Raw genomic sequence first — 25,032 nt, 5'->3', positions numbered from 1 at the left:
TTTCTTTTAGTTTCTTGCGTATCAAATACCACCAAACTCCAAAATCTTCTATCATAATTACAAATTTTGGTGGAGACCAATAAAATGAAATGAATTTAAACAATATTTAAACCCGCCTATTTTAAAATTACAAGATATTTATTATTTAGCACAACCTACAAGTTACAATTGATTTTTTTTAGTACAACATAAATAATAACTTATTAAGATAACAAAACTAGATTGATGCTAGCAAAATTATTATATGGAATTATATAATCAAATTGTCTCGGAAAATAAGAATGGAACTTGACCACATGCTGACGGCCATAAGCAATAATCGATTTTACAGGAACTCTTCATCTTAGTCTCCTGCCTATTGTGTGGTATACCTTTGGAGCTCTATAAGTGGATAAGTGGAAGATCCAATTAAATTAATTAAATATCCACATAAATAAACTAAACGAAATACCGATATAAACAATGATTTATCTTTCTAGCCTATATATAGCGAAGCAAACAAGGGAGCCTCATGATACCACTAAAACCTTGATACAAAAGTGAAGCTAAATTATAATTATTCTACATTAAAAGATTTGGTAAAGAATAAAGAATATCTATATTGACTAAATGATATATATCCTAATCTAAAAAGTTACTGAGACCATTTAAGGCAACTATCACACGGATTGGGCCCATTCTTGCATTTGATCCTATTATAGTTCTCACCAAAATATTCGAGAAGAATCTGTCTTCTGCATTGGACCTGCATTTCCACATCAAATTGTAAAAGCATATCAAGACACATGAATAAGCAATTGATCATCACCTTAAAGTTTTTTATATTATTATTTCCTTGATAGGTACAATAATCAATCTATGCATGACAAGGCTAATGATATGGTCATAAAATAAGACAACATCGTCAATAGATATTCAAATGCATTATTCCAGGACATCTGATGCAAACAAGAAACCTATCTTTTTGCATATAACCTTAACAGATGTTATTAACTTGAATTCAGTTCACATTTAACTTGAACAGATGCTATTAATTTGACTTCAGTTCACATAAAACTTGAACAGATGCTATGAACTTGAATTCAGTTCACATATCGCTTGAACAGATGCTATTAACTCGAAATCAGATAATTACAACTTACATATCTTCCATTATTTACAGATTTTGGTGGAAGCCATTAACCTGAATTCAGTTCACATATACCTTGGCCAGATGCTCTTAACTTGAAGTCAGATATTTACAACTTCAATATCATCCATTATAATCACAAATTTTGGTTTTGAAAGCCATCATGGGGAATGGATTAATTTTACAAGATGTAAATATTTTGAGTGATAGAAAAATTCAAGTAAATTATTTATACATTCTTAGGTACTGTTACCCACCAAAAAGTAGGTAACCCATGGGAGAAAATTTTCCTCCTCCTTGGACAACAGAAAGCCAGCAACCCTATATGATCAACACATAACATGATACCAGGATCCTCCACTTCTTGCCCTGGTCATATTTTTCTCTCCCACATTCCTTCTTGAAGGAAGGTGGGTCATCCATCGGCAGGTAATTTAACCATTATGTAATTGTATGCTTTGACGTAATGTTTTAGGCATACTACTATGGTTCCAGGGACAAACTATGTGATTGACTGATCTTTGACTATATTCTTGTTCTCTCACATCACCTAGGAGGTTAGTCTTTGACTCTAGTCCAATGAGACCTCCTCTGAAGCCTTAGGGTTTTAAGAAGGGCACCACTGAGGCAGCTTTGATTGAAGTAGCGAGTCCATGCATTCCATGCTTACCACTTTCCATCTTTCCTACTATATTCATTTCCATTCATTGGGCTGGTGGTCATTGGTCATGGAGATTGGCACCCTTTCATCCTCATCCCTAAGTCTCGAACAGAAAAATTTGCCCTAAAGGTTGATGTAATGAAAGACAATAAAAGCACAAGAAAGCCACAATGAAAGAAAAAGGTAAAATGCCAAAGATGGTTGCGACATTTGATTAGCACATGGGCAAAAGCCAAGCATGAACTCTACATCCCTCATTATCCATCACCTAGTTCCTCAAGCACATGATGATTCATCTATTAAAATAAACTATTTCATTGTCCCAACCCTAATGAGCAATAATCTGACTCATCATTAATGGGTATTAGAAGTAGAATCTCAAAAAGCAAGCTTGGGTTCCTAAACTATGCACTCAAATCAAAGCAAACTATAAATAAGTAAAAGGTCACTAAAGGGGTGGAAAAGCCACGCCGAGCAAAGGCATAACTCATGCCTCCACAATTGATCTCTCCTCACATCTATACACTCTGGATGTTGGACCTCCATTAGCTGGTCAATTGGTATGGCACCTTGCCATAAAGTCATTCCCAACCCACAAGCCACCATTTTCACACACACCTATGAATTATAACCTAACTTGGAACATGTCAATTCCCTTGGGTTGTTGGAAACACCTAATAGGGCTATCCATCTAACCATCCTTAACACAAGGAGGTAGCTTGTTGACGAGACCTGATCTAGCTAGACATTTGAAGGTAAGCTTTGTGTGAAGTATTATTGTGCCCCCAACATTAGGTATGCTCCACTATGATGCATCTACGATTATTGTACCTAATGATTGTTGATTTTCACTTGATGTTGAGACAATTTTGTCAAGTGGTTTTGGCACAGCAACATAGGCCTCTTTAGAGATGACTATTCTCATTGTAAACAAAATTGGAGAGGTTTTTTTCCCATTCTAAAGAGAGGATGTGACCTTGTTGATGTAATGTTGCCTAACCAAAGTAGAGTGTTCGGCTACTTGGTGACCCCACATGGTACTTGACACTCTAAGGTACTCCCAAATGCTAAAATGTTGAACCCATGAGACTTGTTGTAGATATTGATGATGTGCCCAGTGGACCCAAGACGGCCCTAGGCTAGCCTTGACACGGCTTGATCGGAATGTGAAAATTTCATCTATTGCAGTAACTGGAAATTATTCTCCTAACTGTAAATTTAATTACGTAATTTATTTGCTACGGCAAACAATGAATAAATCACTACTGCAATTTTCACCATAAAAATACTGCGGAAAATAAAATACTGGAAACTGAGAAATTCTAGCACACACAAAAATTTAACACAGTTGTTTTTGGACAATTGTCCCCGAAAAACCCAACATGGGAAAACCAGTGCATCAGATGAGGGTTTTATTATTATTCTTCGACAACAAATCTAAGTACAATAATTTAGATGCTCTACTAGCGATCTAATTTGAGAAAAAATACTAGAAAAATTATTGTGAGAATTTTCCCTCGCCCCATAGCTAATTTTTGTCCCCAGAACTGCCTCCCCAACCACACGCCGATCCTTATGTCGCAACCTTTGCATAGTGTTTGCGCAAACCCTCTGTGAATTTCACACTCCCTCTCACAGCCTCTACTAGAACTAGAATACTTCCTTCGGAAATGTTGTTGACCTCCTCTGCCACCTACTACTCATCCTCTGGCTCTATCTTCTCTGCTACTGAGAAAATCGAAATGCCTAGGCAATTGAGTATCTGCACTGGTGTATTCCCCATCACCACATTGATCGCTTCTTATATCTTCCTGTTGAGACTCCAACAGCCAAGATTAAATCTTAATCGATGGCTCAAAGTATTTTTGGATCGATCCGTGTGAGTTTCTAGACTATTCTCACCTTGACTTAATTAATTCTAATTAATTAACGGGTTTCCTAAGTTTAAACGTAGAAAATATAAAAAAAAATGGTTAATAATCTAGTTAAGTCATCTCTAGGTGGAATTTCCAAAAATGATTTCTGGATTTTGGAGATTTCATGCATTCTAGCCTCTCCACCAAATTTTGTGGCTAAAACACATCTGATGGTACATAAACTAACATTCCCTCTTAGCGAGGATTGTTCTCTCTAGTGCGGCACATCCTGCCACAAGACCCTATTTCTGTATCACCTCCTGTCATGTTGTTGATGTCTGGCTGCCACTTCCCACCAACCACTGTGTAACTTTGATGCTGCATCTGTGCTGCTGCTGACACTACCTTACTGTTGCCAACATTGCATCTACACTGCAACTATCTCTCATCTATTATTGCTGCAACTGCAACTACTGCAACTAAGAAGCATCCTAAATAAGTTGGCCCTGCTACTAAAACGAATTCTCCACCATACCCACTTGTTCTCTGAAATAGACGAACTTAACTCTCCCTAGAGCTTTCATGAGCATATCTGCAACATGCTCTTCTGTGGGAACATATTGTAGTTGGACCGCTCCACGCCGTACACAATCTCTTATGAAATGACCCCGAATATCTATGTGTTTCGACATGTCATGAAATGTTGGATTCTCAGAGAGCTTAATGCAACTTTGATTATCACAATAGACACTGGTTGCCTCCATCCTCTGCCTGAACAAGCTTACTAGCAGCTTCTGAAGCCATATAGCTTCACACATAGTTGTGCTTGCTGCCATATACTTTGCTTCTGCAAAGCTCAGCGCTACTGAATTTTGCTTCCTACTACACCAAGAAACTATCCTTGATCCAACGTTGAAGTAGTATCCAGAGGTACTTTTCTTCCACTAAACTGCATGCCCAATCTGCATCTGTGAATCCACATAGTCTAAGATCATCCCCTTGGGTATATGTCAACCCATACTCGAATGTGTCGCGCACATACCTCAAAATATGCCTCGTTGTTGCCCAATGTACCCTCTTCGGTTCTACCATAAGGCTAACTGAGGGTATTGACTGCGAAGCAAATATCTAGCCTAGTGTTGACTAGATACATGAGAGAACCGATAAGTTGTCTATACAAGTTGGGGTCAACATCCTTGTCATCTGATGCATCTATCTTCTTCCAGTTGGTGATCATGGGCGTAGACATGGGTCTACAATCCTGCATTCTGAATCTCTTCAGAATGTCTGTAACGCATCTTCCCTACCCAAGGAAGATCTCCCCGTCTTTCTGCCACACTTCCAATCCTAGGAAATAGTGTATCAACCCCAAATCCTTCATATCAAACTCTGTTGTCAAGTTCCTCTTGCAGTCCTCTATGAGCCCTGATGATCATGTCAAGAAGAGATCATCCACATACAATACTAGAATGAGTGGCTCACCCTCTACCATCAAATAGTAAAGGTTGGGATCTGCATCACTCTTGAGGAATCCCATCTGTTGTAAGTAGCTATCAATCTGACCATACCATGCCATGGGAACCTGCTTGAGCCCGTATAAATATTTCTTCAATTCGCACACATGACTGTGCCTCTCATGAGTCTCGAAGCCCTTTGGTTGTCCAATGTACACCTCTTCCTCTATCACCTCGTTTAAGAATGTTGTCTTGACATCCATCTGGTGAATCTTCCATCCCATCTGCGCTGCTAGGGATATAACTAACCGAATAGAAGTGTATCTGGCAATTGGGGCGAAGGTCTCCTCATAATTTATCCCTTCTTTTTGTGCATACCCCTTTGTCACAAACCTAGCCTTGTACTTCTCCACACTGCCATTTGTAGCATACTTGATCTTGTAGATCCATCGAGAACCCACAACTGACCTATCATTACGCCTTGGCACCACCTCCCAAACATCATTCATCATGATAGAATTGTATTCTTCTACCATGGCGTCTAGCCACACTTGACGTTGTGCACCTTCCTGAAAGTTGGAAGGTTCTACAACCTAAGCTACCAATGCTTGATATCTGTTAGGGTGCCTGCGCTCTTTTTTGCTCGTCCTAGGAGCTCTAGCAAACTCCTCTGCATCTCTCAATGTTTGATGAACCTCTTTGTCGGTTGAACCACTAGTAGTGGGAGGTTCTATCAGCGCCTCCTCATCCTACCCCTACTGCTCTATTTCCTGAGATCTCATTGGATTCCCTGCTCCTAAGGAAATGCTAGAACTGGTTATTATACTAGATCCCTGTGACTGTCCCACTTGTGGTCCCAATGACTGCCCCTGTGGTTGCTCCTATTGATCTAGATTGTCATTGATGTCAATATGGCAATATTCTGGGATACTAAATGAGATGGAGGACCCAAGAATTGAATACATCATATGGATTAAATATATATATATATATATATATATATATATATATATATATATATACAAACAGAGTAGAAGCAATGGACCCACGGAGCGTCCCAAGGATGAAAGCTATCAGAAGTCGAGGAAAGCCATCAAAAGCCATCGGAAAGACATTGGAAACCATTGAAGTTAGAACAGGAGTGAGAGAAGCACTTCATCGGAAGCCATCAAAGAAGAGTTATCGGAAGACACAAGAAAGCCAAGCCAAGAATAAGAATCGAAGAAAACAGTGGAGGAGCATTACGGCGGAGGAGCATTGTGGTTACAATTCACCTTTATTGACCTATCGCATATGCCTAAGAGTGAGAACCACATTGGAGGAACTAAGAACCCAATCTGAGTAATAAGCCATGGAAACCTTTTAAAGTTCACAACGCATGTAATAAAAACAAATCGGAGTTAACATATCGGCAACATCGTTTTATTATATGCCATCGCTCAAAACCCCTGATTGTGATATGTAATACAGACCTGAAATAGTTTATGGTAACAGCTCTATTGAAATATCGCATCTGCTACACCGTGAGCTTCAAAGCCTTGTCACTGTCAAATCCACCAATTGCGATATAATATGTGGACCCAATCACTTCATTATAATACACCTTTATGTAATATTGCATCCGCCTATCGGAACTTACATATCACTAGTTTCAAAGGGATGTTCAAACTATTGATTGTGATAGAATTGTGGACCCGACGGACCGTCGATTGTGATAGAGGTGTGGACCTGACGACTTATCAAAATGAGTTTGATATAGTATTGCATCCGCTCCGTCGGTAGTAGGGGATCAGCAATGTTATGTGTAGACCTTCGAAGTTGCGATTGTGGGAGTTTCATGATGTTGCGACTGCGATTAAAGTAGTGACGTGGCATGTGGGGATTGCCAGACTTATATTATAATGTGGGTATAGCCTCTCCTATGTGGCTTTCATGAATAAACAAGTCTATGATATAATTGGATGAAAGGACCTCTGATATATATTTTAATATACAAGTCGGCGTCCCTCCAATAAACATGCCTTTTGGGTATTGGTGAAACTCGTATAAATACAACTCAAATGCTTCACCTCAAGTATGGATCTCGGGTATCAATCACGGAGAAGAAGGATAGTTCACAACTCGTGAACGTGAAGGAACAGAAGAAAGGAAGTCGAAGGTTGAGCGAGCAAAAGAGGAAGCCGAAGGTCGAGTGAGCCGAAGGTCCAGTAGAAGAAGAAGGACGCCGAAGGTCGAGCATTCTGTTGATTGGGTTATTCATTGAAAGGCATGGACCTATAAATGAATTCATAGAAGCGTAGCCCATGACCTGTTAAAAGACTGCATAGACAAGATTGTTTTTTAACGCACAACCTAAAGCAACGATAATCACTCTTCTGACGCAGTTACTCCTAAAGCGTTACTCTTAAAACAGTAACCGCGACAGTAACAACAAAGGGTAGAAAAAGAGAGTTGTTTTTGTGCAGACATTGAGGCCTAACGTAGATATCTTTTTGAAAAGCATCAGCAGATCTTGAAGATATTATTGAAGATCATGATGCATTGTTGAAATCATCATGAGGTGACTTTGCAAACTCTGTTAGACAATTTTAAGAGTTGTGAAGACTCCTTCATATGAAGATAGGTTGTCATTGATGATGTAGCATGGAGACTACAATGAAGCTGTAGATTGGCAGAACTTAGTGAAGAAGATTTTGGGAGTCATGAATTAATATAAAACATATTTAGACAAAGTATAGAAGTGGGTTGGAGACCAGAGGGTTGGTGCCCTGAAGGTTGGAGCCTTTAAAAGACAAGGTTGGTTCCTTAGAGGATAGGGTTGGAGCCCTATATATATTGTTCCTGATTTATTGTAAAGATTATATTAATAAAAGCATTTATTCCTATTGTTCATTTTTTGTTCTAAATATAATTGATTTAATTGGTAAAAGTAACAATTGAAAAGGAATATTGATTCACCCCCCCCCCCCCCCCCCCCCATCTCAGTATTTCCAACAATTGGTATCAGAGCTAGTACCTTCACACAAAGCCTAACAACTTGAAGGTTAATCAATTAGAACAAAAATTGTAAAGCCAAGGAAGAAAGTCTCCAATCCTCCTAAAGATGTGTCTCCCTCAACCACCGAATTTGAAATCAATCAATTTGTGAAGGCTCCATTGTTCAATGGAAACTTTGATATATGGGAAGAAGGAAAGAGGAATTTCTTAAAGACTCAAGGCATTGATGTCTAGAAAGCGGTGATTGCTGATAGCATGATGGATGGAGGATCCATGGAGTACAATGCAAAAGCGATAAAGGCAATCTTGAAAGGGCTACTGGATTCTATAAAGGACAATTCATAAAAGTGTTCGTCAACAAAGGGTGTATGAGACAAACTTGATGATCTTCACTCAAAAGGAGTGTTGACAATGATCTCTAGTCAAGAAAATGATGGAAAACAAGGAAATACAGAACCCATCGAGGAAGGTGAAGATAAGAGTGATAACATTAAGGCTAAAGAAGACCTAGAAGATGAAGAGAATGAAAAATATTTGAAGAAGATTTCCTCACTAAACTTATGGCTACCATGGAAGAGGTTATCCATTTGAAAAAGGAAAACAAGGAACTTAAGAAGAAAGCACTAGCTGGTGACCAAGACCAAACAAGGAAGGAAGTTGACCTTGTCAAGCTTCAAGTACAAGAAAGGAATGCAAAGCTTGCTAAGCTTAAGGAGGAATCTCATCAAAACAAAAGAAAGCATCATGAAGAAGTCATATCCATGACAAATCAATTAGATAAGGCAAAGAAACGGGAAGATACCTTGTCAAGCCACTTTGAACAAAGGCACAAAAGCTTGAACAAACTTGAAGCAGAGATTGGTCAATACAAGGAAGAGGTCTCCTCTCCTAAATCTCGTCTAAAAGAAGCAAGAAAGCTAGTACAAGGCGCTGAGAAGACAATGGAAGCATTGGCAATCATAGAAGGGCAGGTTGATGAAGCAGAAAAGGAAAGAAACACCATGATATGTCAACTAAAAACAAAGGATGAAGAAATCTTCAAACTAAAATCTGACATCAACCTTCTCAAGGCCGAAACATGTAAAGCTACAAAGATCATGGAAGAAATGGAGAGTTGTCTAGCTAAGGAAAATGAAGAAATTTTCAGAATGAAATCAAATATTATCTCCCTTAAAACAGAAGCAAATGAAGCAATTTGTATCAAGGAAGAAATTGAGAAACAACTTGCTAAGAAGAACACTGATTGCGATATATTGGAAGAAGAGATTGTCTCCCACAGGAAAAAGGTTGAAAGAATGGACAAAATCTTGAAGAGCTCTCAAGCCTTGGATGACATGCTCAGCCATCAAAGATCTCCATTTGATAAATCAGGTATCGGCTATGAAGGTGAATCCTCAAGCAAGAATGATGCAAACCCTAATGCTTCAAACAACAAGGATGCGAGGAAGCTAGGAGAAATGTTGATGCTCCTAGTTCCAGTGAAGGCAAGAATCAGGTTGACATTGGAAGAAATCCTACTCTAAGAAGAAATGCAAATGGTGTTAAGGATGCAAGAAGCAATGGTTATCATCAAAGGATCTCAAGGCAGAAAGACATCAGAAGTACATTAAGGAAATCTCCATCTCCCAGGTACCAAAGTTTATTTCTTGGTTATTGTTATGCTTGTACAAACTTTGGACACATGACAAAAGATTGTAGGGAATATTAAAAAGATAAATATTATGGTCCCCGACAATCTCCGAGAAGCAATTTTGCAAGAAATTATGAATTCTTATTCATGAACAACATAGAATGCTTCAAGTGGCATAACATTGGTCATATGGCACATGATTGTAACTTGACTTGGGTTCCTACACAAGCTAGAACCACACCAGAGAAGAAATTTACACAAGTATGGAGAAGGAAGCAAATACAATCTGAAAAACTCCTGAACTCTGTAGCCAACAACACATGTTGATTTGATGAAGATATCCTTGATATTCCAAGTGTTTGATGATGGGATTCTGCCAAAAAGAGACCATGCATACAGTTAGGGGGAGCTTGTGATTCTTGATCATTATTGCAGAAGCTATTCGTGAAAGGGTCCCTATGAAATCCTTGATGAGCTATATTGACAATCATTCTTTGATAGATCATTTCTCAAAAACACTCTTTAGAAAGAACAGGATCTCTTATCTATCCATTGGACTGTTGTTGAAGATGTTTTCCACTTGATCACTAAGCAGAAATTGGAGCAACAGAGGAGTCCATCTAATGCTAAAGAAATGGGGCAAAGAACTATGTTGTTGTTATTACAGAAGGTGAATGTCTCAACTCGAGGATTTGATGTAAGAACAGGTAAATTATAGACACAATAGAGGCAACCTTCAAACAAACAGATACATCTGGGAATGGAGCTTGAAGCAAGAGCAGTTGGCAACTTATAGCATAATTGAAGCATTGCAAAAAGTTGTCAATCAGTAGAAAGAATTTAAAAGACAGTCACAGATTGATATCAAAAATTGCTAGTAGAGATAACTTGCAGAGACTTTTGCACGAACACAAAAAAATGGCTCATCAAAAGGACTATAGAAAGAAGAATGTTGTGCAGTCAAATATAGCTCAGATTGATGCTAGTCACTTAGAAAATTAGTAACAATAAGGCACAACCTCTCATCATTTCATCCGAATGCAATGATGTTGAAATGTTCGATAGCGATGAATTAAGGAGAAGCACAGAGATACAAAGGAACTCGGATTTGAAGAAAGATATCAAGAAAGACAATTTCAATGCCATTTTTCTCTTGATTCGGACTATGAAGGCCTCTTAATTATGACTATGGAGACAATAGAATACGAGTGGTAGAAGCATAAAAACTTGGACTTGGACATTTGGTGTGTAGCTATTTGGAGTCTCTTTGGAAGAATTGAAGTAGAGCATCTTTAAGGTTGATACTTGAAACATCTTGAGAAAGTTCTTCTTTTTGAAGTAGCATTCAAAACCATGTTGGAGCAGGCATCGTTGCCCACACTTGAGCATGGTTAAAGGAAAACTTTAAAGGTCTGTTTGGGACATTCTTGGAGCAGCATTGTTGAAGCCATGATAAAGTATTTTTTGAGACATGAAGAAGGGATAATGTGCTAGTTGATGATGAGGCAGCAATCTTTCTATCTTGAGTAAAAAGAAGAGCACCATGACAGGGGAGTAACATACCCATGAAAATCTACTATTCATGAAGAAGAGAAGCAGTTCGATAGGGGGAGTCCTTGTGCACTCATTTGCCATTGATGTCAAAGGGGGAGAGAAGAAGAATATTGCCATCAATGACAAAGGGGGAGATTGTTGATCTAGATTGTCATTGATGTCAATATGGCAATATTTTGGGATACTAAATGAGATGGAGGACCCAAGAATTGAATACATCATATGGATTGAATATATATACAAACAAAGTAGAAGCAGTGGACCCAAGGAGCGTCCCAAGGAGGAAAGCTATCGGAAGTCGAGGAAAGCCATCAGAAGCCATCGGAAAGACATTGGAAACCATTGAAGTCAGAACAGGAGTGAGAGAAGCATTTCATCGGAAGCCATCAAAGAAGAGTTATCGGAAGACACAGGAAAGCCAAGCCAAGAATAAGAATCGAAGAAAACAACGAAGGAGAATTGCGGTTACAATTCACTTTTATTGACCTATCACATATGCCCAAGAGTAAGAGCCACATCAGAGGAACTAAGAACCCAATCTGAGTAATAAGCCATGGAAACCTTTTAAAGTTCACAACGCATGTAATAAAAACAAATCGGAGTTAACATATCGGCAGTATCATTTTATTATATGCCACCGCTCAAAACCCCCGATTGCAATATGTAATACGGACCCGAAACAGTTTATGGTAACAGCTCTATTGAAAATCACAAGCTTTAAAGCCTTGTCATGTTCAAATCTGCCTAATACACCTTTATGTAATATCGCATCCGCCTATCAGAACTTTCATATCGCTAGTTTCAAAGGGATGTTCAAACCACCGATTGTGATAGAATTGTGGACCCGACGGACCACCGATTGCGATAGAGGTGTGGACTCGACGATTTATCAAAATGAGTTTGATATAATATCGCATCCGCTCCGTCGGTAGTAGGGGATCGACAATGTTATGTGCAGACCTTCGAAGTTGTGATTGCGAGTGTTTCATGAAGTTGCAATTGTGATTAAAGCAGTGACGTGGCATGTGGGGACCACCAAACATCTATTACAATGTGGGTATAGCCTCTCCTATGTGGTTTCCGTGAATAAACAAGTCTATGATATAATTGGATGAAAGTACCTTTGATATATATTTTAATATACAAGTTGGCCTCCCTCCAATAAACGTGTCTTTTGGGTATTGGTGAAACCCGTATAAATACAAGTCAAATGCTTCACCTCAAGTATGGATCTCGAGTATCAATCACAAAGAAGAAGGACAGTTCACAACTCATGAACGTGAAGGAACAAAAGAAAGGAAGCCGAAGGTTGAGCGAGTGAAAGAGGAAGTCGAAGGTCGAGAGAGCCGAAGGTCGAGCGTTCTATTGACTGGGCTATTCATTGAAAGGCACATACCTATAATGAATCTATAGAAGCGTAGCTCGTGACCTATTAAAATACTGCATAGACAGGATTGTTTTTAACGCACAATCTGAAGCAGCGACAGTCACTCCTCTGAAGCAGTTACCCCTAAAGCAGTTACTGCGATAGTAACAACAAAGGGTAGAAATAGAGAGTTGTTTTGATGCAGACATTGAAGCCTAACACAAATATCTTGTTGAAAAGCATCAACAGATCTTGAAGATATTATTGAAGATCATGATGCATTGTTGAAATCATCATGAGGTAACTTTGCAGACTTTGTTAGGCAATATGAAGAGTTGTGAAGACTCCTTCATATGAAGACAGGTTGTCATTGATGATGTAGCATGGAGACTACAATGAAGCTGTAGATTGACAGAACTCAGTGAAGAAGATTTTGGGAGTCGTGAATTACTATAAAACATATCTAGACAAAGTATAGCAGTGGGTTGGAGCCTAGAGGGTTGGTGCCCTGAAGGTTGGAGCCTTGAAAAGACAAGGTTGGTGCCTTGGAGGATAGGGTTGGAGCCCTAGAGGATCAGTGTCCTCAAGAAACCAAGTCGGACCCTGTACCAGAGAAGGGTTGGTGCCTAGGGGTTGGAGCCTCTAAACACAAGGTTGGTGCCTAGGGGTTGGAGCCTCTAAACACAAGGTCGGTGCCTTGAGAAGATAGGGTTGGTGCACTAGAGGTCGAAGCCTCACAAAAGCCCAAGTTGGTGCTTGGCAATAGGTTGGAGCCTAGGAGATTGAAGATCGGTGTCTTCATCAAGGGTTGGAGCCCTATATATATTGTACCTGATTTATTGTAAGGATTATATTAATAAAAGCATTTATTCCTATTGTTCATTTTGAGTTCTAAATATAATATTGAAAAGGAACACTGATTCACCCCCCCATCTCAGTGTTTCCAACAACCCTTGTTGTTGGACCAATGGAGCTTCAGCTGGTTGATTTTGATCATCTGCAGGCATCTCACGACATCTCTTGAAAGCTCGATCTTCCATGAACTTTACGTCCCGTCTTACTACAATCTTCCTATTGCTAGAAATGTAAATCCTATATGCCTTGGAGGTCTCACTATAACTAACGAGAAACCCCTTCTCTGCAATCTGATCCAATTTAGTGCACTTCTCATTTGGCATGAGGCAATAAGCAACGTTACCAAAGATTTTGAAGTGACTGACTTCTGGCTTTTTCCCTGTGAAGACCTCTTCTGGCATTTTCTTCCCCAATGCTCTATGAGGAGTCCTGTTATGAATATACACAAACTTGTTACATGCTTCACTTATGCATATAGAAACTTGGGCAAATCCTAGTCATATAACATAGCTTTTGCAGCCCCAACTATGGTTATGTTTTTCTGCTCTGCAACCCTATTCTGCTGTGGATTATACGAAGTTGTCCATTCTCTTCTAATGCCTTCCTTCGCGCAAAAATCTGTGAAGTTTTTATCAATATATTCGCCACCATTATCAGAGCAAAGCACCTTGATCTTCTTCCCTGTCGCATTCTCCATGAGAGCCTTAGACTCTCTGAAACAATCGAAGACCTCATCTTTGGTCTTCAAGAAGAAGATCAAGGTTTTTCTGGAATGGTCATCAATAAAGGTGACGAAGTATTTAGCACCACTGAGAGCTCTAATGGACATCGAGCCACAAATATTTGAATGTATAAGTCCTAACACACCATATGTTCTATTGTCACTTCTTGGGAATGTTGCCTTAGCATACTTCCCAAGTACGCATCCTCTGCACACGTCATTGTGTTATGTGCCAAGTTTTGGAACCCCTGTCACTGTTTCCCTAAGCATCTTTAGTGCTCCATGGTGTAGATGTCCCACTCTCCTATACCATAACTCATTCAGTTCCTTCCCACTACTACTGTTACTGCCTATTAGTGCCATTGGAGAGTCGAGTTGCAACCTGTACAATCAATTGCTTCGAACTCTAATCTATTTTACCCTCTTCCAACTTGAGTGTTTGACAAACATTTTTTCCTTGCGAGGTGGATATCATATCCCTTATCTTGTAATTGGGATACTAAAATCAGGTTCATACCCAATCTTGGCACATGCAATACATCTGTAGCATTGGTCCTTGCTCCTAAATCCCTCTGAAAATCGATGGTACCTCTCCCTACTGGAGTACACTTTGTTATGTTCCCCATCGTAATCTGGAAGTCCATCTACTCCTCCTTATAGCTAGAGAAATATTATCTAACCCCCGTCATATGAGTTGATGCTCCACTGGTAATATGCCAGACACCTTGTGAAGTTGATTCTGACAAACAAGAAAATTCGTCCTCAAACCTAGAAGACAAATTTGAAGCCTCCCAAATGTCAACTTTGTCCATGGTCATACTGAACAAGTTTAATGTGTGCAATTCCTCTTTCCACCCAACGCTGATTCTGCAACTCCAAACTACTGCAAAACCCTTTGTGTCCAAGCAAGAAATCTACTCAACAAAAGTCTAATCTACTTCACTGGAACTTTCTTATGTTTCTACTCCCTACTGGAACTGCTTCCAGGTACTGCAAATTTTTTTCCCGCCACTTGCAAAGTAGAAAAAGAAAATTGATCCATCTACCTAGCAGTTCAAACTGCTAAGCCAACCTCTACGCAAATCCGGAAATCGCGCTGCTAAACTCCCTCTAAATCTGGTCGATTTCTTCCTATCACTTCTGAGCTTCCTGCCTGATCATAATTTCTCTAATACCATGTGAAAATTTTATCTATTGCAATAACTGGAAATTATTCTCCTAACTGTAAATTTAATTATGCAATTTATTTGCTATGACAAACAATGAATAAATCACTATTGCAATTTTCACCATAAAAATGTTGCGGAAAATAAAATACTAGAAACTAAGAAATTCTAACACACACACACAAAAATTTAACATAGTTATATTTGGACAATTGTCCCTGGAAAAACCCAACTTTGGAAAATCGATGCAGCAAATGAGGGTTTTATTATTATTCTTTAGCAGTAAATCTGAGTACAATAATTTAGATGCTCTACTGGCGATCTAATCTGAGAAAAAATACCGGCAAAATCATTGTGATAATTTTCCCCCACCCCATAGCTAATTTTTTTCCTCATAATTGCCTCCCCAACCAGACGCAGATACTTCTATGTCAACCTCTATGCAGCGCTTGCACAAACCCTCTAGGAATTTCACACTCCCTCTCACTACCTCTCCCAGAACTGGAATACTTCCTCCGAAAATGTTGTTGACCTCCTTTGCCACATGCTACTCACCCTCTGGCTCTATCTTCTCTGCTGAGTCTTTGCTATTGAAAAAATCGAACTACCTGGGTGGCTGAGTATCTACACTGGTGTATTCTCCATCACTACATCGATCCCTTCTTATATATTCTTGTTGGGACTCCAACGAACCAGATTAAATCTTAATCAATGGCTCAGATTATTTCTGGATCGATCCGTGTGAGTTTCTAAACTATTCTCACCTTGCCTTAATTAATTCTAATTAATTAACCAATTTTCCTAAGTTTATACTTAAAAAAACATTAAAAAAAAAAAATAAAAATAGTTAATAATCTAATTAAGTCATCTCTAAGTGGAATTTCTAGAAACAATTTTTGGTTTTTGGAGATCCCATGCATTCTAGTCTCTACATCAAATTTCGTGGCTAGAACACATCCAATGCTATAGAAACTAACATGGAATTTCTTGTTTTGGAGCCCAGATGATGATGGTTATCCTTGTCATGAGAAGGGAGGGCTTGCACATCACTTTTGAGCCCCAACACTTGAGTAGGAGAGTATCATGTCATCCTTGCCCTTTAGAGGGTGATGTTGAGCACCAAGGAGATGACGACTTGGTATGGAAGCACTTTAGAGCCATGCCCATGATCTTAGAGCTACATCCTGGAGCATGGAGTACTCATTAGCCCACTCGACACTCGTAGCATTTAGAGCTCATTTGGAGGACAATGTCATAGTGGAGGAGGTCTTTCTCCCATGCTTGTGGACATTTATGGCATCTTTGGTTAAGTTTTTGAGCTATGAGGTTGGCTTGTAGCATCTCTCTTGTTGAACACTCAAAGTAAACTTGTAATTAGGGTATCTTACTTTTATTGTTTTAAAATTGAGGGTATTAAGTCTCATATAAATAGAGATGATTTCACCCATTTCATTTCATAACACATTCTATTATTTTCCTCTCCAAGAGAGTGCAAGGTAGTCATTTTTCCTACTATGGGTAAGATGTGACCTTTTATTGGTCATGGAGATGTTAATATGGAATTGAAAGAAATGCATTTGCGAGGGATTTTGTAAGTTTAATGCTTTATTGATATTTTGCATGTTGAATATATGAAGTAGGGTTTCTATTTGTGCCATGACTAAATGCTTGATTATTGTTGGAATCTTAATACATTTTTGCAAGTAAAATTGCTCTCTTTAAGGCCTATAGGGAAACTGTAAATGTGCATTCACTATATTTAATTTCTCCCCTCACAAGAATAATAGTTAAGGCTTTAAAAGTGGATACCCTAGCCACTCCCCATTACTCCATCAAAGTCTTTCCCTTAACTTTCAACCATAAAAGAATCCATTAAACCCTAGCAAGATAAGGCACTAATCATTGGTGTATTGATCAACTATAAATTTTATTAAAGCTCATCTTCTTTCTCTCATTCTAAGATGTCTAGGGTTAGACACTAGGGTTTCTAGGGCAAATTTATGCATAAAAGTGACTTTTGAGTGGATGTTTGTGACCCATAAATTAAGAATTAAATCTATAAATTGTATAAGGGAAAAATATAGCATAGTGCATGATAAATCTTCCTCATTTAAGGATGATGTCATCCTTCTTTACATTGTTTATGCATACCTAATAGCCACAAAAAAAAATTCCTACCCTAGCCTTAGTCTCTATTGGAAGGCCTTTGCTCCCTTGTTATTGAGGGAAGACCTTTTCATTTGCTATTCTAGGAAATTGTGCACCTCATTATTGCATACTAATGTAACCTTAACTTATAGCAGCCTTATTTTTAGTCTATGCATAGAGTATTTGAACCTCAGTATAGAACATTTAGGCCTTGTTAGTGCTCTATCCAATATTATAGACCTTTGATTCATCACCATGAGCCATAGCATTAGAATATCCTTTACGTGATCTAGGGAAGCCTCCTTTGTGGTTGAACACCACTAAATAGTGAGAGAAGATTGTTGAGGTGATATTGGCAACCCTTTCTCTTATTTCCATAAGGTCTAGCCCCACCCAGTGAGGCTTCGTATTGGGCTTGCTAGATTTTACAGCAACATCTTTAGTGTTATTGCCGGGGAGGGGTTGAGTCCACCTCCTCATTATCTGAAGTCTATGTTGGATGGTGTTGTCATTAATGTCAACCCATGGAGTTGACTGGGTTTGACTTTGACTAAAAACACTAGTTATTGATGTCAAATGGTTAATGAACGCTTCTTAGTAATTGTCGGATTACATCAAGATAGCAGCTACATTGTTGGATGGTTTCTAAGAAGTGTTAATTAACCATTTGGCATCAATATGCAGTACGCCCGAGAGGCCTCTTGGTTTGAGAGATATTCATAATTGACATTGGTGACCCCAATTTCTGGGCTAAAACCCCAAGGGGTAGTGACATGACAACTCCTCCTACGGTTGTCAATATATGACATTGTTTATCATGTAATCTCACCACATATAAGTTACATAACTTCAAGAACCAAAGACAATAAATCAATCATTGACTTCCTGCACCCATATGTCACCTACAAAATACATCAAGAAAGGATTACTGTACAAAATCCTTAGTATTTAAACAAACAAATATTTAAATAAGGTTATTTATTCTATCGAGTGAACAAGTCAACCCTTGACTAAATTCCTAATTACAAAGGGTATATGGGCTTTGCTTAGGGACTAAATTGATACATTCATAATGATAATTGAACAAACAATTATAAATATTTACACCTCATAAAAGTCCTCCAACGTCTACTTGTATGAAGCTCCTCCACTCTTTATAAAAGAGTCCTATCCAAACCTCGAAAGATATAACAAATCACAACAACGACTCTATGTGTTAGCTCCGAAATATTTCCTGTAATTTTCAGCCTATTCTATGAAAAATAGTTTGGACTTCTAAAGTAGATATGTTATGCCTCCTTGTGGCAAATTCCAGCGAAATTTTTTAGGTGTAAAGGACTTCCTTTGCAGCGAATATTTTCAAGGTATGGGTTGATCTCTTCTCCTCCAAAACAAGCATTGTTGTGGCACATTTTACGGTTTGTTCCTTTATGTTTTCAGTTGTCTTTGTCAAGGCTTGTTATCTCCTAAAACAACGAAGTAGGGTAGCTTTCCTCATTCGATCCCCTGAGGTATGGTTGGTTCCTCTTTTTTATGTTGACTAACGATGTTAGGGTCTTGCTAAGACTATTACGCATGATTAGGGTTAACCTTTTAGGTCTGGTTAGGATCTCTTCCAGACTATGTAAAAGGTTTTTTGAGGTTTTTTTGAGGTTTTCAAGTTATTTTTAGAGGTAGGTTCTATTGCAGGAGTATAACTTGAGGGCATCGAGATACAAGCCCTTGCAAGGAGTGTTAGGTTCGGACCTGTATATCCTTGTGACAGTGAGGTTTCGGATTTGTCACTTCTATGTTATGGTTCAAGTCTCAGACCCATTAAGAGACAGGTGATGTCCTATATAAATATTAAACATTGTTATGACGTTCATATCTCAAATCTAGGACTGCACATATGACAGTCCCTCTATTCAACAAGTGATATTGATTGGCCTGGGCCAGTTATAAAAGTGAAACTAGACAACAATACTTATGTATGCGTAACATGAATTTTGACTTGAGCTTGTGACACACCTCTTGATATATTTAACCACTTTGACCCTAACTTGATCTGATATGACAGCAACCTTGCTTACCAAGACTGTGACTTGACTTGGCATGTTTGACATTGGTTGTGATGATATTCCTGTGTGACTTTATGTTGCAATATGGTTTTGATTATACTTTTGTATGATGTTAATGTGGCACTATTATTAACAAAGCAAACTGATATTGAGTTAACCCTTGTTTGACAAAGTTATAGTCCTATTGATGTTTAATTTGACATCTCACTTTGACCATAGCAACTTAACATAACATCATCATATCTTGATTTTATTGAGATAAAATCTTCACATGATAAATTGACCTTGGCAGCATAGACTTGACTTTGACTGTATCAAGACATTTGACATTGGATGACAATTTTGACATGATATTAAGTTGACCATGGCCTGACAATGTTGATAACATTAACTCTTGATTTTGACACCTATGCATTGGTATGATAATCTTGCGTTAAGATTTGAGTTGACAACTTTACCATTTGGCTTTGACCAATTGACTTGAAATGTGGGGCTATGACTATGTTAATCTAGGATTGATCCTGACCTAGGGTTTCATTAGTATGACCAAGGGTATCACCTATATGACCTAGGGTTTCTATGGATGACATGATTGCAATCTTGCAGGGAAGAAAGTGTTGAAGATGAGTACATTCAATTGTGTAGCACATTGAAGAAAATGGATAGCAGGGCTTGACCAATCAAATAGTGTGTTGACATATATGTTGGTAGCTCTCTGGGGACAAAAACTTGAGAACATTAATTGCAGGGCATTGGGATGACTTGAGACATCTTGGATTATGCCATCATTTAATAGCAGTGCCAGATGGTTACAGCATCAGGTGCGGCTTGATGATAACAATGTTTGAGCATTGATGATTATTCATTCGTGAAGTGGCATTCAGTGGTAGTCAACAGTTATGTAGTGATTTGCACTAATAGTAATGACAGTTGTGCAGTGACAATGATATGCAATTTGTAGTGACAGTGATGTGCAGTTGTACAGTGATAGCTTGATGTGTAGCAGCATGCAGCGACCAGTTTGTAGGAACAGTGATCAACGGCTACCAAGATTCGATATCTATTCTACATTTGCCTTACAGTTATTCTACATTGATTCAGAGTATAGGGTATCCAGTCTGAAAATTGTGAAACGTGCTCTTCTGGCTCATCAAGGTGGCAGGGTGGTGCAAGGCAGGTGATTGGAGTCACCTTCAGGTTGTGACCTAAGAACACTTCAGGGTGGCAAGGTGGTGTTAGGGCATGTCGTAGCTTGCATAGGGCATTGTGGCGTCCTTTCAGTTGGGGCTGATAAATTACAGGGCAGCGAAGCATCCTTCTGACAGCAGCTAGTAAACAAAGTGTTGGGGTACTCGTCACATTGTGGTTTGACTCACAGGGCGTTGGGGCATCCTTCTAGTTGCAGCAAGTTATTAAGGTGTAGTAGCGTCCTACAGGTTGTAGGCTGTGAATTAGGGGGTTGACGCCTCCTGCAATTGTAGCTGAAATCTTGATGTAGTCAATTTTCTTTTAACAGGGAGAAGAGAATTACTAAAGAAGTGTTTGATGTTTTTTGACCCGAAGAGGGTTTTCCACCTAAAAATCTCAATGTCTATTGTTTTATCTTCTTGCATTGTTGTATGGTGTTGTCTACTAGTGATTATTGTTTATAATGTTGAAGAAGAATATTAATAATAACTAAAGAATAACTAATGCTCTGAAAATGATTAAAAAGTGTTAATTGCTAAGAAACATTGATTCACTCCCCCCTCAGTGTTTCCAACAATTGGTATCAGAGCTTGGTTCATTCAGTAATAGCTTAACAGCTAGAAGGCAGTTTTCAGAGCATAGAGATGGGAAAGTCAAAGAAGCAAGTTGCAAGGATTTCAAAAGAAAGTACAGGTACAACAAAATCTGAAGAAAGTGAGCATTGTGTACCAACCCCTGATTTTGATGCAGACAATTACTAGATATGGGAATCTAGGATGGAAGTACATTTGCAGCCACATGGAGTATGGGAATCAAGTGTTTTTGGAGACACATCTACCAACAACGTAAAAAGGTACAATTCAAAGGCCATGAAAGTAATTTTGAATGTCTTGCCAAATTCTATGAAAACAAAAGTTGGTCAATGTTCAACAGCTAAAGCTCTTTGGGAAAAGCTTCAAAATCTCTATTCAACAAAGCAATCAGGTCAAGATGTAATAAAAAATTTGGATCCTTCTGATTATGATGAAGAAATTCGAGAAATGAGTAAGACAAAATTTCAAAATCAAGTGATCAAGGTGATAAAGAAACTCAAAAGTCAAAAGGAAATGACAAGACTTTTGGACGCAGAATTGAAGACAGCAAAAGAACTCATCAAGGAAAATGAAGTGTCTGAGAAAATGATTAGCAGTCTTAGAACTCAATTGGAAGAAGTCAAGAATAAAGAGACACAGGTGTTAAGAAATCTATAGGGCAATGATTAGAGTGATTTCTCTTTCCTTGATAACTACTTGTGATGTGTTTTTACTTTTTCTTACTTATTAGCTTTTTTACTTATTATTGTGTTTGTATATCATCAAACAGTTACCAAAACAACAAGAATAAGAACACATAATATAGGCTATAAGCTAGGGCCAAAACCTCTCCAATTGAGAGGAAAACCAACAAATCTCTTCTATCCTTATAGATTCTTCAATTGACGAATTCCAAGACATCTAAACCAAGACCAATGCCCTCCAAGACCAAGTCCAACCTTTTAGGATGTTGTGATTTCCTTGAACAAGTCAAACCCAATCAAATCTCTTCCAGTAGCACAACTTCGACTCCCAACTGCAGAATTTTAGCCTCCATAGCAGACCTGAAATTTTTGGCCCTCCTGCAATTGTTGCCACACGTGTGAGCTTAGTTTAGCCTTCCAAGGCTTTCTCATTCCTTCGCTTGTCTTTCTCTTCCTTCTGGAGCTTGAGGATGGCTTCTTGTGACCTTCTTTCCTTCCCTTCTTCAAGATTGAACTTGTAGAGAAAAACCCTAGATCTATTGTAGAAACCCTAGCCTTCCTTCGCACGTGTGAGAGAGAAATAGCCCAAAACCAAGTCACCTTTGTCTATTGCCTTCTTCTTGATCCTCCTTCGCTTGGATGAGTGTGTTGAATGGGCTTCAAGTAGGTCAATTTTCCTCCTTTATATAGGCTTCTCAAGGTTGACGTGGCTCCTCAAATTAGGTTGATTTGCCAGATGCCAAGCCGACTTGGCCTTGAAGGGTATATTGACACTTTTAAGGACAAAAATAATTTTCTTTACAAGTTACAATGTGCCCGATGGGGTCTTCAACTTATGACAATGACTCTTTTGACTTCTTGACCTAGGACCAACCCTAGAAGCACTCAATGGGTGCTTGATTTATAAAATAAAAGAAGCATCGGAATCTAGCATATAGTTGTAGAACAGAAAATCATGAACTTTTAATGTAACATAGAAAGGTAGCACATTTTCATCTATCATGTCTGAACTTGGTCCAAAAACTACTAAAGGTTTTTCATCTTGTAAACTAATTGCATCCCTTCAGCGTCTACGCTTGAAGATTGTATCCATTTAGAAACATGTTGCTTATAGCCTAGATTCTTTGAAAGTTCAAATAATGGAATTGGACTTTTTACCCTTTCTAATTCTCTTTCTACATTGAAAACAGTAGGGAGAGTGTTTTCTGTAGTGCACTAATCTTGTCACTGACTTTGGGGTGGAACAAATGAAGTTTCTGCAGTTTTCTTTGGTGGGGTATCAAAAGTGACATTTTTTGTAGGTCTATCAGGGCCTTGTCTAGGTCTCAAATCATATCTTTTATTTAACTCAGCAATCAGAAATTCGGAAAAGCTTGGTATTTGGACATTTCAACAGATGGTTTATTTTGAGTAGGATGAGGAATTTGATTGAGAGGAACAATAGCATTTTCAGAAGGTTGGTCATCAAAATAATTGATATCATTGGTTACAACTGGTATAATTTCTTTAGGGTCTTGATCATCAATCATTAATGGAGGTTGAATTTGTTGGTCATTATTTGGTATTTCTCTCTGCAAAATTTGTGGCTGAAAAGGTCTCTTGTATTGTGTTTGAGGTCTATTTACATTTTGTTGAGCCATTCTTGGTTGAGTTTCCATTCTTGAAATTTGATTAGACAAATTTCTTAGTAATGAAGTTATCTCATCAATTTTGTGTTCCCCTTCTTTATTCTTTGATGATGAACTACTTTCTTCTTTAGCTTTCATTTTCCTTTCAGCGTTTTCTGCCTTAGCTTTCAATTTACCTAATGTTGCCCTATAAGCTTCTACCTCAATTGCATTGGCTTGCATATCTACTAAGGTTTCAAATTTTCTTTCTTTAAGCATTAAAACAAAGTCATCATCAAAACCTTTAGAAAATCTAACTTTAGTTGTAGTGACTGGGGGTTTACAATCTGGTGGCATCTTATTGTAAATCTTATTAAACCTTTTGATAAATTCAGCAACAGGTTTACCAGGATTCCTCTTCAAATCTTCAAATTTTGTTAAGTAATATACAAGAACTTTTTTAATTCTCCATTGATTTTTGAAGATATTTGTTAATTCAGTCCATGTATTTAAAGAATTTTCTTGTCACCATCTGAACAATACTCTGACATTTCCCTCTAATGATTGGACAAATATGTTGAAGGAAATGTAACTAGTTTCGGTCTTCATAAATGTACTTTTGATATTTGTACTTCTTCAAGAAAAGAAATATTATTTTTATAATATATATCAATGAGTTTCTTTCTCATTCAAGTAGGTCTAGCACATGTTAAAGTGTTGTAGGTAAATCAAAAGGTCAAAAGAATTATGTTAAAGACCTTAAGGGTATGTTACAATGTATAAGAGTCCAAGAAGTAAGCTCCAAGCAAAGTCAAGTCCCCTCCTATGCAAAGGCACCATCAAAGAGTCGTCTTCAAGCATGTGACACCACCAAAGAAACCATCTGAAGTAAGCATAACAAGTCGACCTGCAAACTGTCTACAAGTCGGCCTTCTAGTCAACCTAAAAGGAGGGACAGTCCTCTATAAATAGAGGTTGTCCACACCATTACAACATCAACTAAGGTGTTCTGAAATCTGTGAAGAGAAGAGGCTAGAGAAAGGGTAATGAAGGACGAAGAAGAGGTCTCCTTGGGAAGCGAAGGAAGGAGGAGAAAAGCCGAAGTGAAGAGGATTGTTTCTAGGGCTAGAAACAATCACACGTGTGAAGAAAGGGTGGTCAAGTTTGTAGATATGACAGCAAGGACAAACAGTCCATAAACTAGTGTTGATTAGGTTTGAAATTAAGCCTACAAGACCTCCCAAGACAAGCGAAGAATCCTATCTCTCTAGCGAAGGAAAAGGACCCTAATTCTCTAGGGTACCTCTCACACGTGCGAGAATTAGCGCTGTAGTTTTGTCACACTAAGGAAGAATGAAGTGTCG

At 38.4% G+C, this 25,032-nt stretch overlaps 1 protein-coding gene across 3 annotated transcripts in view; it reads right to left on the bottom strand.

The window, feature by feature from the left end:
* Positions 1 to 358: 358 nt before the first annotated feature.
* Positions 359 to 25,032, bottom strand: part of RECQI1 (RECQ helicase l1) — a 233,625-nt gene continuing 208,951 nt past the window's right edge. For all 3 annotated transcript variants that reach the window (XM_089419187.1, XM_089419188.1, XM_089419186.1), the window contains exon 10: positions 359 to 745. In XM_089419187.1, the coding sequence (XP_089275313.1) occupies positions 635 to 745 (111 nt within the window). In that variant the 3' untranslated portion in view covers positions 359 to 634. The remainder of the gene's footprint in view (positions 746 to 25,032) is intronic.

Source organism: Pinus tabuliformis, chromosome 4_1, assembly GCF_031772625.1.
Source record: "Pinus tabuliformis cultivar Carrire ecotype Pingquan chromosome 4_1, CPIR1, whole genome shotgun sequence".
In the NCBI taxonomy this organism is placed as follows: Eukaryota; Viridiplantae; Streptophyta; class Pinopsida; order Pinales; family Pinaceae; genus Pinus; species Pinus tabuliformis.
Note: the sequence above shows the minus strand (reverse complement) of the source record. Positions and strands in the feature narration are given on the sequence as shown.